The 15,352-nt window shown below is 35.9% G+C and overlaps 1 protein-coding gene across 10 annotated transcripts in view; it reads right to left on the bottom strand.

Moving 5' to 3' along the window:
* Positions 1-15,352, bottom strand: part of ATXN2 (ataxin 2) — a 113,617-nt gene that overhangs the window by 58,594 nt on the left and 39,671 nt on the right. For all 10 annotated transcript variants that reach the window (XM_056821752.1, XM_056821754.1, XM_056821756.1 and 7 more), the window contains one exon: positions 15,064-15,214. In XM_056821752.1, coding sequence (XP_056677730.1) covers positions 15,064-15,214 — 151 coding nt within the window. The remainder of the gene's footprint in view (positions 1-15,063; positions 15,215-15,352) is intronic.

The raw sequence follows: 15,352 nt of genomic DNA, 5'->3' as shown, positions 1-15,352 counted from the left end.
TGGAGTTTCACATGATGGTCCAGGAGGTTCTTGTCTTAAGCAGTAATTAATTATCCAATTAGGGTAGCAATATATTTTTCCTTTGTGATAAGCATGACTATGTTTTATGCATTCTAAATTTATTTCTGAAGCAATTCAAACTATTACACACAATAATATTCATCCTCATACAGCCATTACATTCAACTCCTAAGTTCTAATTCACTTCTAACTAAGTTAACCTGTTATTGCAATTTCACATTGTTTCCAAACTACCAATAAGGTCAACTGATTCCCAGTGCTAAGAAGAATGTATATTCTCATTTGCATTCTGTATACTCCACCAGAGTAGTTCCTTCCTGGCAGATACTCTATAACCTTAATGCATCAGTTATATAATCACATGATCAAGATGTTATAATCCCAGATAGGTGGGTTCTGTGGATGGAGCACTGTGCTTCAAGTTAGAAAGACTTGAATTCAAATTCAGACTCAGATCATTACTGTATCATCCTAGGCAAGTCACTTAATTTGTGTTTGCCAGTTTCTTCAACTGCAAAATTCGGACAATTATATTACCTTACCTTTCAGGGTTGTTGTAAGGATAAAATGAGAAAATATTTGTACTCTCTCTAGAAAGAATTCAGGGCTCAAAATTTGAAAAACAATATTAAAAAATATTAGAGTTATAAGGGGCAATACAAATCATCTAATTCAAATTTTCATTTGACATGTGAGCAAACTGAGGCCGAGAGAAAAAAGGAACTTGCCAATCAAACTGCTAGCAAAATGGAAAAACATGAACTCGAAACAAAATCTTCTAACAGCTTGTTCACTGTTTTTTTCTACACATCACATTGCCTCCATATATATTTGGACCAAAAGGGAAAGTCTCAAGAGAGAGGAATCTTAAAAAATATATAGCTACAAGTTATGAAGACTCCTAGTAACCTCAATATGAGTTCATGAAACACATTATACTAAAAGTCTACAATTAAACTACTAAGAAATGGATTATGGAACTGTTTTCTATGTCATGTTTGTCCTTACTTTTACTTTTTTCCTCTTGTTTCTCATCAGTTTCTCTTCAGGAAATATATAGAGAAAACTGAAATTCACCAAACATAAGGTATTAGGTCTTGGACTGATTGGCAGTACTTTACTACAGTGTTCTGAGGAAATTAAGAATTCAAGAGCCCATCAAGGGCATAACTATATGCTATTATCTCAAAATTGTTTTGGAGTTCTCCACAAAGGTGACTATGTTACTGGGTTAGATTACAAAGAGAGAGAATTATCACAAAAGAAATTCTACTAGGTAACAACCATCTGATAAACCAAATAGTACCACCTATTTTACACCCAGGGGTTACTCTATAAATCCTCCAGTTTACCTCTTATTACAGAGAAGATTCAAAATTCAACGCCTTCATCCATATCCAAAGCTCTTTCCATTGTACCTTGCTGCCTCTTCAGTAAAATGCAAATAATAGCACCTACATTTAGTGTTTGGCAAGCTTTAAAACACTATATAAATTCTAAAATTATGATTATCCAAAATTCATTTCTTTAAGATTTTATTCTAGATTCAAATAACTAGAAAGAGCCAGCAAAGCTAAGTCATTTGGAAATAAAAGTGATCAATCACTGCTCAAAATCTAATTAAAAAAAGTTATTCTCTTAAAAAGTAAAGAATGAAAACTGTTTTGAACCAGAATAAAAGACATTTGATCAAATATATCTGTAATTCCAAAATGTAGTTCACCAAAAAAAGTCACAACTTTCACTTCAAGAACAGTTCAATAATTCCCTATTTAAGTTGCATATTAGGTAATTTTATTTGGCAAAACAGTAATGTAGTCCAATGTAGTGGGCCAATTTATTCTCCCTTTGAATTTCCATCCTTGACCAAATGCTCAGGTGTTCAGGCTGGTGAGGGATGCTAAGAATAAAAAACTACTAACAAAAGTCCCTGCCTTCCAAAGAGCTTTTTCCCCACTGGTGGAGAACAGGAAACTATCTACCCAAAAAAGGAAATAGTAAGCAATTTCCAGAGAAAGGTACCCTCAAGTGAGTATAAGATTATCAAGATTAGTCTTAGGTAGAAAAGAGACCATGAAGTAAGCTATGAAGTAAACTACAGATTATCCAGAGGAGGTAAACCAGAAAAATCATTCCAGGATTAGGGAAAATTGATATAAAAGCAGTCACAAAAGATAAAGACAATAAGTTTTATCAGTTAGCAGGAGACAAGAATGGTCTTCAATGCTAAACACAGGAGAATGAATCCGGTTTATAGAGGCTTCTTGAGCAGGAGTGACATGGTCAAATCTGTGATTGTGTAGAGAATGAAATGAAGAGGTGAGAGACATGGCATAGTCCACCAGAGAAAGGATAAGTTCCACAACAAGGGTGATAGTGCTGTATAGTAAGAAACAATGAATGCAGGAGGTTCTCTAGAGGAAAAATGGACAAGACCTTGCAATGGATTAGTTATTAGGGAACTGGAAGAGTGAATGTGACAGATGTCTTTGTAACCAATGTATCAAAGCTAGGAGACTAGAAAATGCCCTTCACATGAAGAAAGAAGCTACTGCTGGTGCAATGGGAAGAACAAAGAGTATATATAGTGAAATGGCCCACAGCCCCATCAGAGCTTTGCTGCTGGCTGCCTACGAAACCATGGAAAGAAATTTAAATCTCCATAGGCCTGAGTTTCCTCACTGATAAGGTTTTAGACCCAAGATACTTATGGTCAAGAAATGGGGAATTAGGAGAAAAGATACTAAGCTCTCCAGTGTTCATGCCATATGGTGAGGTATTTCTCCAACTGGATGTCCTGAAAGCAGCTGGTAATAGCCCAGGAGGAAAACTAAGACTGGATATAAAGGGTATCCCAACAATATTCTAGGAACTTTGAACATTAGTCATTTGAAACTACACTAAAACTTTGGGGGGATTAAGCACAGATCCAAGAGTTATGTGAACAAAACAGTAATAAAAAACAAACAAAAAAAAAACAAACAAAAAAAACAGTAGTCAAGAAAACAATTATTAAGCATTTATACTATGTGCTGGGCCCAGTGCAATAGACAGAAAGACAGAGGCTGGCAAAAATGCAGTTCCCACTCTCAAGCATCTTATATTCCAACAGGCACAAAACACAATTACACACATTAAAAAGAAGTAACAGTCAAAATGGGAGGTGATTTAGAAAAGGTCCCAAAAGGGAAAGGGAAAGGGAGTAAATAAGTGCTAGTGACTGGCCAAGGCAGGTGGTTTGAGGGCTAAATCTCAACGGAACCCAAGGAAGCCAGGAGGTAGAAATGGAGAGAATTCCTGGCACAAGAACAGCCAGGGAGAAGATTCAGAACAGAGAGACAGAGCATGGTATATGAGAACAGCAAAAAAGGCCAGTGTGGCTCTTGGCCACAAGAGTCCTTTTAGAAGGAAGTTGATAAAACACACATCCTGGTATGTCTTTAATGGCCGATATACAAGTTATTAACCACTAATAGTACACCACAGTATTCTCGATATTTTATGTTACCACACACATCACTAAGATGATCATAAACCAATGAAGTCGAAAACAATTTTAAAAATCTTAAATGGTTCCATAATTAGAAGGAAAGCAACAAATTGGGGGGGGGGGGGGCGGAATCATTATAACAAAAACCTCTGACAAAGGTCTAATTTCTCAAATTTAGAAGGAGCTAAATCAATTGTACAAAAAAACACCAAGCCATTCCCCAACTGAAAAATAGGGGAGGAACATGAATAGGCAGTTTTCAGATAAAGAAATCAATATTATCAATAAGCACATGAAAAAGTGTTCTAAATCTCTTGTAATTAAAGAAGTGCAAATCAAAACAACTCTGAGGTACTACCTCACACCTAGCAAATTGGCAAACATGACAGCAAAGGAAAGTAATAAATGTTGGAGGGGATGTGGCAAAATTGGGACATTAATGCACTGCTGGTAGAGTTGTGAATTGATCCAACTATTCTGGAGGGCAATTTGGAACTCTGCCCAAAGAGCGCTAAGGGACTGTCTGCACTTTGATCCAGCCATAGCACTGCTGGATTTGTACCCCAAAGAGATCATAAGGAAAAAGACTTATACAAAAATATCTATAGCCACACTGTGGTGGCAAAAAATTATAAAATGAGAGGATGCCCTTCTATTGGGGAATGACTGAATAAATTGTGGTATCTGATGGTTATGGAATATTATTGTGCTGAAAGGAATAATAAACTGGAGGGATTCCATGGGAACTGGAATGACCTCCAGGAATTGACGCAGAGCAAAAGAAGCAGAACCAGGAGGCCATTGTACACAGAGACTGATACACTGTGGTACAATTGAATTTAATGGACTTCTCTACTAGCAGCAATGCAATGATCCAGGACAATTCTGAGGGACTTGGGAGAAAGAACACTAACCACATCCAGAGAAAGAACAGAAAAACATGACTGATCACGTGCTTCAATGGGGATATGATTGGGGATGTAGATTCTAAATGATCACTCTATTGCAAATATTGATAATAGAGAAATAGGTATAAATGATACATGTAAAACCCAGTGAAACTGCTCATCAGCTCTAGGAGTGGGGAGAGAAGGGAAAGGAACGAACAAGAATCATGTAACATGGAAAAATATTCTAAATTAATTAATTAATTAAAAAACCATTTTAAAATCTTTAACTGGTTGATAAATATGGATGGAACGAACCTCCAAAGAGAGGGGGGAAATTGACATTGGAAGTAGGGAATTCAGACTCTGCAACTATGACCAGTGAGTTGGAAGAAGAGGTCTGAGTCAATGGTACTTTTCAAAAAAGCAATGGAGTAGATGAAGGAACAAGAAACCATGCAAGGAAAACAAACAAGAACTAGTACTTAAGAGCTCTCAGGGCTTTGTAAGCCACCTGACCAATGTTTTTAAAAAGTAAAAAATATTTTCTAATAAGAGTAGTAAACAATTATAGAAAATCTCAGTTATAAAACCAAATCCATCTGTGGTGGTTTCTAACATCTCTATAATTTATTAAAGTAAAAAGAGAGGGCAGAGGAATTATTGAGTCAATAGATAAAATACACAAGAGATTGGGTTTCTCTTTTAACGAAATTCAGAGCTGATTCCGGCCCAGATTGAGATCACAATTTGACTTGATTTTGTTTTCTCCCCTGTCTTCTGTTCTTGGTCCCTAATTACCCAATTGTTGTTAGAGGAATACAATTCCCACAGGGCAGTTCCCTAGAAAGCTTTTACATAGTTACTAAGTAAACTGGGATATATAGAAGAGTAGACTAGAGAGTAAGGCTATGAAATTATGAAAACGAGAATGAAGAGGATTACTATATTCAAAGCCCTCTAAAGAAGGCTGTCTTGTATTTTATAATAATAACATTGTTATTCTATTATACAATCAATTTAAATTATTATTACAGTAGCCATTTTTGAAGTGATAACACTCCTTGAATCATTTTGGTTAGCAAAATGAATGTTAAAACAAAATAAAAATAAAATTATTACTAATAAGCCCAACAACTGTATGGATGTAGTAAACGTTGAAAATAAGAAATCTATAAAGCACTTAGTACAGTCAGACACTTACAAATATTATTTTTTTTCTTTTAATTAGCACTTCTTTTATATTATTATTAGTATAAAAGCTTAAGCTTTATTAATAATACCCAGTTTGGCAAATGGTACTCCCCTTTCCCCCTCCATCTATCAGATGGTCACAAAAATTATACAGGAGACATATATACACATAGAAAGTCACACACTGTATAAAAGACAACCAGAAGAAAGAGTGGGCCAGCATTCCCTAATGTTGGAGAAAGGGTGTTGACAAAAGTCCTCATAATCTTATTTGCCACTATGATGTACTATCCGCTTGGTTATGCAGATTTAAATAGTGTATTATCTAATTTTTATTTGAAGGTATCCTGTGATTTTTAAGTCTACTCAGAACACTTTAAGATTTCTTCTGATATCCAATCTGCATCTCCATGCCTTTCAGACATCCCTAACTGGATGTCCTTTAACATCTTAAATTCAGTATGTCTAAATCAGAACTCATCTTCCCTCCTCTCCTACTACCTAACCTTTCTGATCCCTCAGGCTCCCAACCTAGGAATCATCCTAGACTCCTCACTCTCTCTGCTCCTATCTAATCTGTTTGCCACAGCCTGTCAATTTCACCTTTATAATATCTCTCAAATATTCTGTAAGAACTTAAAATTTAGGTTTTATGCTAAATATGAGAATTCTATAGTAACACTGTGGTCGCCTATTTAAAGATATTATAACTTAAATCAAAATGACTTTCAGTAGCTTTATTTACAATGAGGTGGAAAGAATGAAAGTAGGAAAATGTAAGGAGAAGGTAGAGAATTATCTGGCTTTCAGTCAAAGCGCTGCTCCAATGTGGGGCTCAGCCCCCCAAAGGGCTCAATAATATTCAGCCAGAGGACCAGGTGGTATCTTGAGCAAAAGTTCCACCAATGCAGTCTCCTGCAGAAAAGAAAGGCCTCTCTGGAATCAATGTCTCCAGAAGCCTGGAAAGGAAAGCCAGATACTCACCTAGCTCACTGACACAGTCTCCCAAGGCAAAGTCTGAAAGTGAAGTCCCAAGGAGAAGGTCCTCATCCAAATAAGCAGTTCCAAAAGAGAAAAGCCAAGCCAAGTCCAAGATCCAAGCCGAAGTTCCCATGATCAGGAAGATCAGGACTTTTTATAGTACTCTTTCCACATGACTGCCCAAGGAGTGGTCAGTGGCCTCTGGAGTTGTCATCCACTCTGGCAAGTGACTTGTGAACTCCCCTACTTAGTGACCAATGAGGTCACTTTGATAAGGTACTTTAAAAGTTCTTGATTGAGTCAACATGGAATCTAGAAACCAGAAACTTGTAGTCTAGAAAGATTTAATGATCCCCAATTTACTTAGTTACTTAGACCTTGTCACATGAGAGTTCCTCCCTGAGGGAAAGTCCTACTTCACTGGTCTCAGACTAACAATAGATCTTAAGGTAGTTTGGGTGGAAATAGCTAATCCCATCAGATGTTAAGTATCTCTTCTGTCCCAATGGTTTCTCCCCTCAGGCAAAAATCCTTTACCAAGGTGGCCCAACCCTTGGCTGAGTCTTTCCCTTTTGTGTCCATTCTAAAGCCAATCAAATGTCCCTCTCATCCTGAGCCCCCATGTTTCACCTAAAAAGCTATTTAAGCTTACCAACTTTAATGGCTCCTTGGAGTTGTCAACCTATCCTGGTTGGCTATCCAACCAAACATCCAGAGTCCAATCCTCAGACTCTGTGTAGTTATTAGCTCGCAACTCTACGTAGAGGTCTACTATCACACTTAACGCCCTTTCCTTGATTAAAGAGTGATTTTTCTGACTATTTAATATTTCTGCTTTTTAAAAGTCAACAACTGATTAATTTAGAAGTTGCTGATTGATAGACAAAGACCAATGTGAAAGGGAATTCTTCTCTTTGTCTATGTTGAGTTAATCCAAAGACTTAACACCCCTACTTAACACTAAGTAAGGGATTTCAAGTCACTAACTTGGAGAACTCCACCCTTTTAACTAAGTCAGAAACTTATAAATCCTCTGATAAAACAGTTTACACCTTCAGAGGATGAGAGATATGAATTCCAAACTTGTGAATGCTATGATCAGAGCTGACACCTTCAGAGGATGGGAGGTGTGAATCCCAAAGACACTGCCCTATGGGCAGTGATAGAAAATTTGGAAACTGTGATTGGTCCCTGTGAAGAGAGGCAGGGACAAGAAGTCACCATAAAAGCAAGCCCCAAACTCCCTCAAAAGAGATTGTCTTTGAGAAGATGGTCTGAAGAGATTGTCTTCTGATCAGGGAGAGACTTGGAGGGAGCTTCACAGCCCGATCTGAACTTGGACTCTGACTGTGGCTTGGATCGTGAACTTGGACTCTGACTCCTGGACTATTTCTTGGGTGAGTGAAAGGCTGACCCCTTTCCTAGTTTCCTAAGAGACTAGCTTCCATCTTAGAGGAGGCCTCGTGGTTGCTCACTCCCAGCCTTCCTGGTTGAGAGCTAATTAATCTCTACCTGAATTAAGCAGACCTGAAGTAAACATTGTGAAGTAAACCTGAAGTTGATAAGATAGATAACCTCTCTAACCTCTTCACATTTCTCTACTTTATAAATATTTATAAAATAGAGAAGAAATAATAAGTAACTTTCTGACCTGAGATATAATAAATATTGGCGACCACGTAACTTCATATAACCATCGACCAACCATTAATTTTGACCCTTACACCAGTCAATTACATTATTTTAAAATCAAGAAATACTGCCTCTCCTATCATTATAATAGGTCTCCCATTAATGTAAGCTTCTTGACAATAAAGACTGTCTTTCGCCTAGTTTTATATCTCCAATAGAAGTCATTTTATAAATGTTTATTGATTGACTGATTGATCGAATGACTTATCTATTAGGCAGTTGGAAATCCAAGTCTGGAAGTTAAGAGAGAATAAAATAGGATGATGTAGGAATCATCAACATAGAAATAACTGAACTAATAAGAAATGATGAGATAGGGAGGACAGAAGGGAGGAAAAATGAATCATGTAACCATGGGAAAATACTCTTTAAAAAAAGAAAAGAAAAAATGATGAGATCACCACCAAATAGTACAGAGGGAGAAGGTTTGGGACAGAGCCCTAAAGAATGCCCACCATTAATAGGAATGACATAGAAAAAAGAGCTGGCAAAGGAGAATAAAGTAGAGACCAGATAGTTAGGTGAAGAACCAGTATGGAGTCAGATAGAAATCAAAGAGAAGAAAGTGAACAATAGTGTTGAAGGCTACCAAAAGGCAAGGAAGGTTAAGAACTGAGAAAAGGATATTAAATTTAACAATTAAGAGACCACTAATAACATTGGAAAAAAGAGGTTTCAGTTGAATGATAAATTCAGAAGTTAGATTGTAAAGAGTTCAGAAAAGTGTAAAAGAAAGGAATCTCTAGAGTTTTAGATTCAGGGTGGTGTCTTCTCAGAAAGAACCAAAGTAATCAATATATTTTCTTTCTCTAAGCTTCAGATTTCTCTAAAGTTTTCTAACATCTGAATCCAAACTAAACTTCACATGATTTTCCTTCCAAACTATTTTCTAGTGAATAGAACTACTTCTTTCCAAAACTGGACAAACTCTTTCCCATTTCTACATACACAGAACATATGCCTGGAATCTATGACATTTCATTTCTGCATTTGAGAAATCTTTCTCCAAAATTCTGCTCATCTATCACCTCTTCCAATCTTTTTGAGATCACAATCATCTTTAAATGTTCTCTTTCTGCAAATAGACATAGAAGGATCTAGATCTCTCTTCTTCCATCATACTCTATGCTGCCAAATTAAATATGAAATGCCATAGTTCCTTCTTATATGCCATTCATCTAATTTGAATATAAGCTCCCAGAGAGTAATAACTGAATTATTTTTATATCTTCACTGTCTAATACAATGATTTTTTAATAAGTACTCTCTGGTTTTGTCTGTTGAAAATAGGATGGAATAAAGCCATTAAGAGAAGAGTGGTAGGGATATCTTCAGACTAGAATGTTTTTATGTTGTAAATGGGAATCTTTTTCAGATAAGAGTGGGACCAGGGATGAGGTAGCTTTTCAACTCTTGTCTCTTAGGTGAAAAGGGAATACAGGAAGGCTGTGTCTTAAAATTCCCAAATGACATACTGGTACTATAAATGATCTTATCTAGGCCATCTAGCTGCCCCAAAAGTTCACTGATTTGAAAAGAGAGCATTTTACCATAAATGATTCTTTCTGTTTATTAGAATGAGAAATTAAGAAAATCATGAGCAGCTAAGTGAGACTTAATGAATTAAAAGCTAGGCCAAGAAATGGAAAGTATTGGGTTCAAATGTGACCTCAAACACTTCCAGCTCTGTGAACTAGGGAAAGTAACAACCCCAATTGCCTACCCCACTCTTCTTCCTTGGAACCAACATTTAGTACTGAAGCTAAAACAGAAGGTAAGGATTAAAAAAGAATTTTTTTTAATGAACATTTGTTTTGGAAAATAACTATTCAGAATCTTCCTATCCTATTGTATGTTAAAATAAATGATCTTTAATAAAGTTAAACTTCTGTAATCATACTAAGGTTATCAGGCATTGATCTATACTTGTAATTTCAAATTACAGAGCATTAGAAGTGACTATATAAAATTAATCTAAAATTTTTTTTCAGATTGGAAATTAAACGACTATAACAACAACCAAACTTTAAAATTTTTATAAATTTGGTTGCTCTTAACAATAAGTAGCTACAGTTAGTAAAATATATCTATTAGAAGTAGACTTCAAAGAGATCCAAGGACACTCAGTTTAAACTATTACTATTTTATTTTTTAAACCCTTACCTTCTATCTTAGTATCAATTCTAAGATAGAAGAGTGGCAAGGGCTAAGGTAATAGGAGTTAAGTGATTTGCCCAGGGTCATATAGCTAGGAAGTATCTGAGACCAGTTAATGTAGGCCCTCCCAGCTCCAGGTCTGGCTCTATACCCACCTTTGCCTCCTAGATGCCCTGCAAAGAGATGCTTTATAAAAAAATTATTATTCTATTTTGATTGGACTAGACATTTCTCAAAAGAGAAGACACTAGATAATGTATGGATGTCTTTTATTATTTTTTATACCCCTCAACCACCACTCTAGTAGTAGATACTCCACCTTATCATAAGGAACACAGCAAAATGAACATACTGGAAAATTCCTGCCATTTACTAGAAGCTACAAGGTCAACACCTGCCAACCAATCATTCATCTCTTCATTGACAGAAAAAGGGACAGGTGGTTCATAAGCTTTCCTTTGAGACAAAGTTTGCCTGCCATTTAGTACTGTTTGTTTTTATAATCCATATTTAATTTTTCTATTAATGCATTTTTTGTCTTTGCATCAATTCTTAAGTTTTTTAATTTCTCCTTTTTTTTCATGTTAGTCACTTCTTAGAAGCTCCACTCCTGCCATCACCAACTCTATATAGGATATGTAGAATTTAATCTCCCATAGGCATCTCAAACTTGACATGTACCAAACACAACATATTCTTGGCCTGCAAACCCAGCCCATTTTCAAATTTCTCTATTTCTGCTGAATATCTTACATATGTAACCAATGACCCAAGTTCTGAAAAGATAATATACAAAAAAGTGTGTCACACACACACACACACACACACACACACACACACACACACACACACACGAGACAAACTATAAATTTTATTCTAGAGAGAAGGAACATCAAGGAGAACTGGGAAAGGTTTCTTAAAAAAGGCAGATTATGCACCAATAGCAGAATTAGTAAATACCAAGGGTCAGCACAATTCCATGGTATAGCTTTACAAAAAGATTTTAGTGGTTATGAATTACTGGAAATAAATAGGATTCAAACATTTAACAATGCAATAAAATAGTCCTTGGTAATCGTTCTGAGTTATAATTTAAAAATGCAATTGGTAAAATTTTTTTAAATTAGTAATTGTCTAATGAATATTCTGGATTTTAAAAATCACATTATATGCCAAGGGAAAAAAAAGCAATAAACAGAATTAATAGGGTCAATTACAGAGGAAAATAAAGAAGCATTTTTCTTCGGTGGTCCAATTAAAGACAAGCCAAAAACTGATATGATTTTAATTCAATAAGTATTTATTAAATATCTACTGAGCTAATAAGCATTACAAGGTATAAATAAAATATTCTCTTCCTTCAAGAGCCCTACAAGTCAAAGCAGTAATCATCAAAACAATCTAGGACAGGCTAAGAAAAAGAGCGGTGGATTAGAAGAATAACAGGTATCCAACACATACTAGTAAATGATCACAAAAATCTATTGTAATACAAATCCAAAGAAGTAAGCTTTAGGGGTAAGAACTCACTACCTGATAAAAATTGAAGGAAAAATCGAAAAGCAAGTTTGGCAGAAAATAGGTATAGATCAACATTTCACTGTGTCCTGAGATAAGGTCAAAAGTATAGAAGATTTAGACATAAAAGACAATATTATTAGCTAATATAGGTGACCAAGAAAAATTTTGCCTCTCAGATCTATGGATACAGGAAGAGGTTATGACCAGACAGAAGATAAGATAGGATCAAAGAAAGAATAATGGATAATTTTGATTACATGAAAGTAAAAAGGGTTTACAAAATTAAAAACAATCAGCCAAAATAAAAGGAAAACATGAAAACGGTGAAAATGTTTACATGAAATTTCTGATAAAAGCTTCATTTCTCAAATATATTGGGAAGAGAGTGTCTGAGGCCAGATTTGAACCTAGGACCTCCCATCTCTAGGCCTAGCTCTCAATACACTGAGCTACCCAGCTGCCCCCTTGATCTAGATTCTTGATGACATTTTAGACCCAAATAGTTTTCATCAGCAGGACAGAAGTTTGTGTTTTTTTTCTGGGGTCTTCTCCCACATTTTATAATGATGGCAAGTAATAAATATTGTTAAAAATATCTAAGTCAAGGTTGATCTGGAGAACTTGTGACAAGCAGCCATAAGCTTCAAACGTTGTGTTTTTTTTAAATATCACACACCAAGTGGCTAAAGAGACCCATGTGAATCCTAATGATAGTGGGTTTCTTTGCTATTGTCATTAAATGAGCTATGATTTTGGGGATTTTTGTACTTCTTTGAATATGTATTACCTGTTATTCTATTTTATAAAGCTATTACTTTTTTTTTTAAACCCTTACCTTCTGTCTTGGAGTCAATACTATGTATTGGCTCCAAGGCAGAAGAGTGGTAAGGGCTAGGCAATGGGGGTCAAGTGACTTGCCCAGGGTCACACAGCTGGGAAGTGTCTGAGGTCAGATTTGAACCTAGGACCTCCCATCTCTAGGCCTGAAAGCTATTACTTTTATAAAGCTATTACTTGGTGAAAATCATCTCTACTCACATTGTGGATCATGGCCAAGTTAAAAAGGAAATGGATCTTATTTGGGGGCGAGAAAACTTCATATTCTGCCTATCCTTGGAAAATAGTTTGTCACTGATTGTGAACTATATATTTTTAATTTTTTTTAATTTATTATTGTTTTTCCTTGTATGTGCGATAGAGTATGAGTTTCTTTTCTTCTCTTTATTTTTTCTATTTGAAGCACATATTACCAGTATTAATGGTTTTTTGATTTTGCAATAAATTTACAACATCCATTAGACCTAATATTAATGCATCCCCAAAAGCTTTAGACTATGGAAACCTGCCACTAATTGTTAAAATATTATGGGAATTTAATTAATTTAATTAATGATTGTGTCTGAGAAGGGACAGCCATTATACAGTGCCAAGAAGCACAAGGTCAAGGAGACCAACCAATTCCAGTGGGATTGATGAGAATCTGCATCAAGACAGAGGACTTATTTTGGGGATAGACGAAACAGATGTTTGACAACATATGATGCATGATTTCCCCGTGCCAGGTTCAGACAAAGTACCTCAGTTTAGCTATAAGTCTGGCTCCCCTCATCACTGAGTGAAGGTAAAAATCAGACCAGGGAATGGTATTTCCCATTTACTGCAAAAATCTAATCCCTTTTCTGTGTTTCATAGTGTGGTTTTCTGTAGTCCTGGTTGCTGACTGGGTTAGTGCATATTCCTGCAATGGTCCAATAGATTTGTGGGACATAAATCATTTTATCGGGCCCTGATTCAAGGACCTATTATGGGCTTACTCTCTCTTCCATACTCAGAATATTTATATACTATTTAATTTTGATTTTTTTTCTTTTCTTCATTTTTTTGTTGTTTTTTACTTCCTTTTTACAATTGATTCACATACATCATAACTCAGCCATGTGTCCCTGGGTGATCCATGGGTTTGTCAACACTCTCCTCAGGGGAGAATGCATAATTGTTATATAATTCTAGATTTATAAAAATTTTTCTTGTTTGAGATTAATTTTAGGATAAGAAACTTGCTGTCTCCTCGAAGCAAGGAAGTGAACTATTTGGAGAAGGCACCATGGAGATACCTGCAGAAACCTCACACTGCACCAAAAGATCCAGAATGAACTTTGGGATGTAGTGAAATTGAACTACAGGGTGGTTGACCGCATTTATTTTGTATGTACAGTCTTATGCCAAAGGGGACTGCCTCCTAATTGTTTTTTTTTTCAATGCACCTGGCAATCATTAGTTTTGTTCTCTTTCTCTTTTATTTCCCTTTTCTCCCCAAATTATTGTAATTTCCCTTAAGAAAATACAATATTTTATGTACCTCTAGTTGTAGATCTTTTAGAGATACAAGTTGTTTATGTGTACTCATTCCATGGGGAAATTAAGCATATAAACCTGGGAGATTTCTACATACTCGTTTTCCATGGGTATTGTGTAATTATAATCTTTAACGCTAAAAACTACAATTTCCCAGCACCCCACTCTCCTTCTCACATTATATGCTGACATAGGGATGTTATATGTTTGTGTGGCCCCATCTGTCATTCTCTTGCCTTAATTGCATCTTGTGGAGGTAGTGTGAGGTTAGAGCAGGAGACTATTGCTCATGTAGTCTTTCGTTTGTTTGTTTTTTAAAAACCCTTACCTTCCGTCTTGGAGTCAATACTGTGTATTGGCTCCAAGGTAGAAGAGTGCTAAGGACTAGGCAATGGGGGTTAAGTGACTTGCCCACGGTCACACAGCTGGGAAGTGTCTAAAACCAGATTTGAACCTAGGACCTCCCGTCTCTAGGCCTGGCTCTCAATCCACTGAGCTACCCAGCTGCCCCCTTCATGTAGTCTTAACTTTGTTAAGATAATTAGGTGGGTTATTTTTTACTTCTATTTCCTTTTTATTTCTTCTACTTCAAGTGATAATTAACAAACTTTATAAAAATATAATTCTTGGAGTGTTGGATATTAATTTAAATCCTGCAAGGTTTCCTAAGTACCAAATTGGTGAAAAAATCTCAGAGATGCAATAATTTAAAATTTATTAACATTCCTCAATAAAGTGCTGCTATTTGCACCAACTTAAACCTACCTCTTCTGGCATAATTGGAGTCCATATCTTTGAACTGTACCACCACAAAGTCAGAACACTTGAACAAAATCCTCTCCACGATATCTTCACGCTTTGGCCCAGGGCTGGAGTCTGTAGTTTTCTTATGAGCAGCATCAAGCACTAAATCACACTAAAAGTGAAAACAAGTAAATACAAAAAAGTCTGTTATAAATTAAATTATAGCTAGATTTTAAAATACTAAGCATTTTTCCATGGGTGGGGAAGGGGGACTAAGGTTTTAAAGACTGGCTAATAAACCAATCTCAAA

This window comes from Monodelphis domestica, chromosome 3, assembly GCF_027887165.1.
Source record: "Monodelphis domestica isolate mMonDom1 chromosome 3, mMonDom1.pri, whole genome shotgun sequence".
NCBI lineage: Eukaryota > Metazoa > Chordata > Mammalia > Didelphimorphia > Didelphidae > Monodelphis > Monodelphis domestica.
Note: the sequence above shows the minus strand (reverse complement) of the source record. Positions and strands in the feature narration are given on the sequence as shown.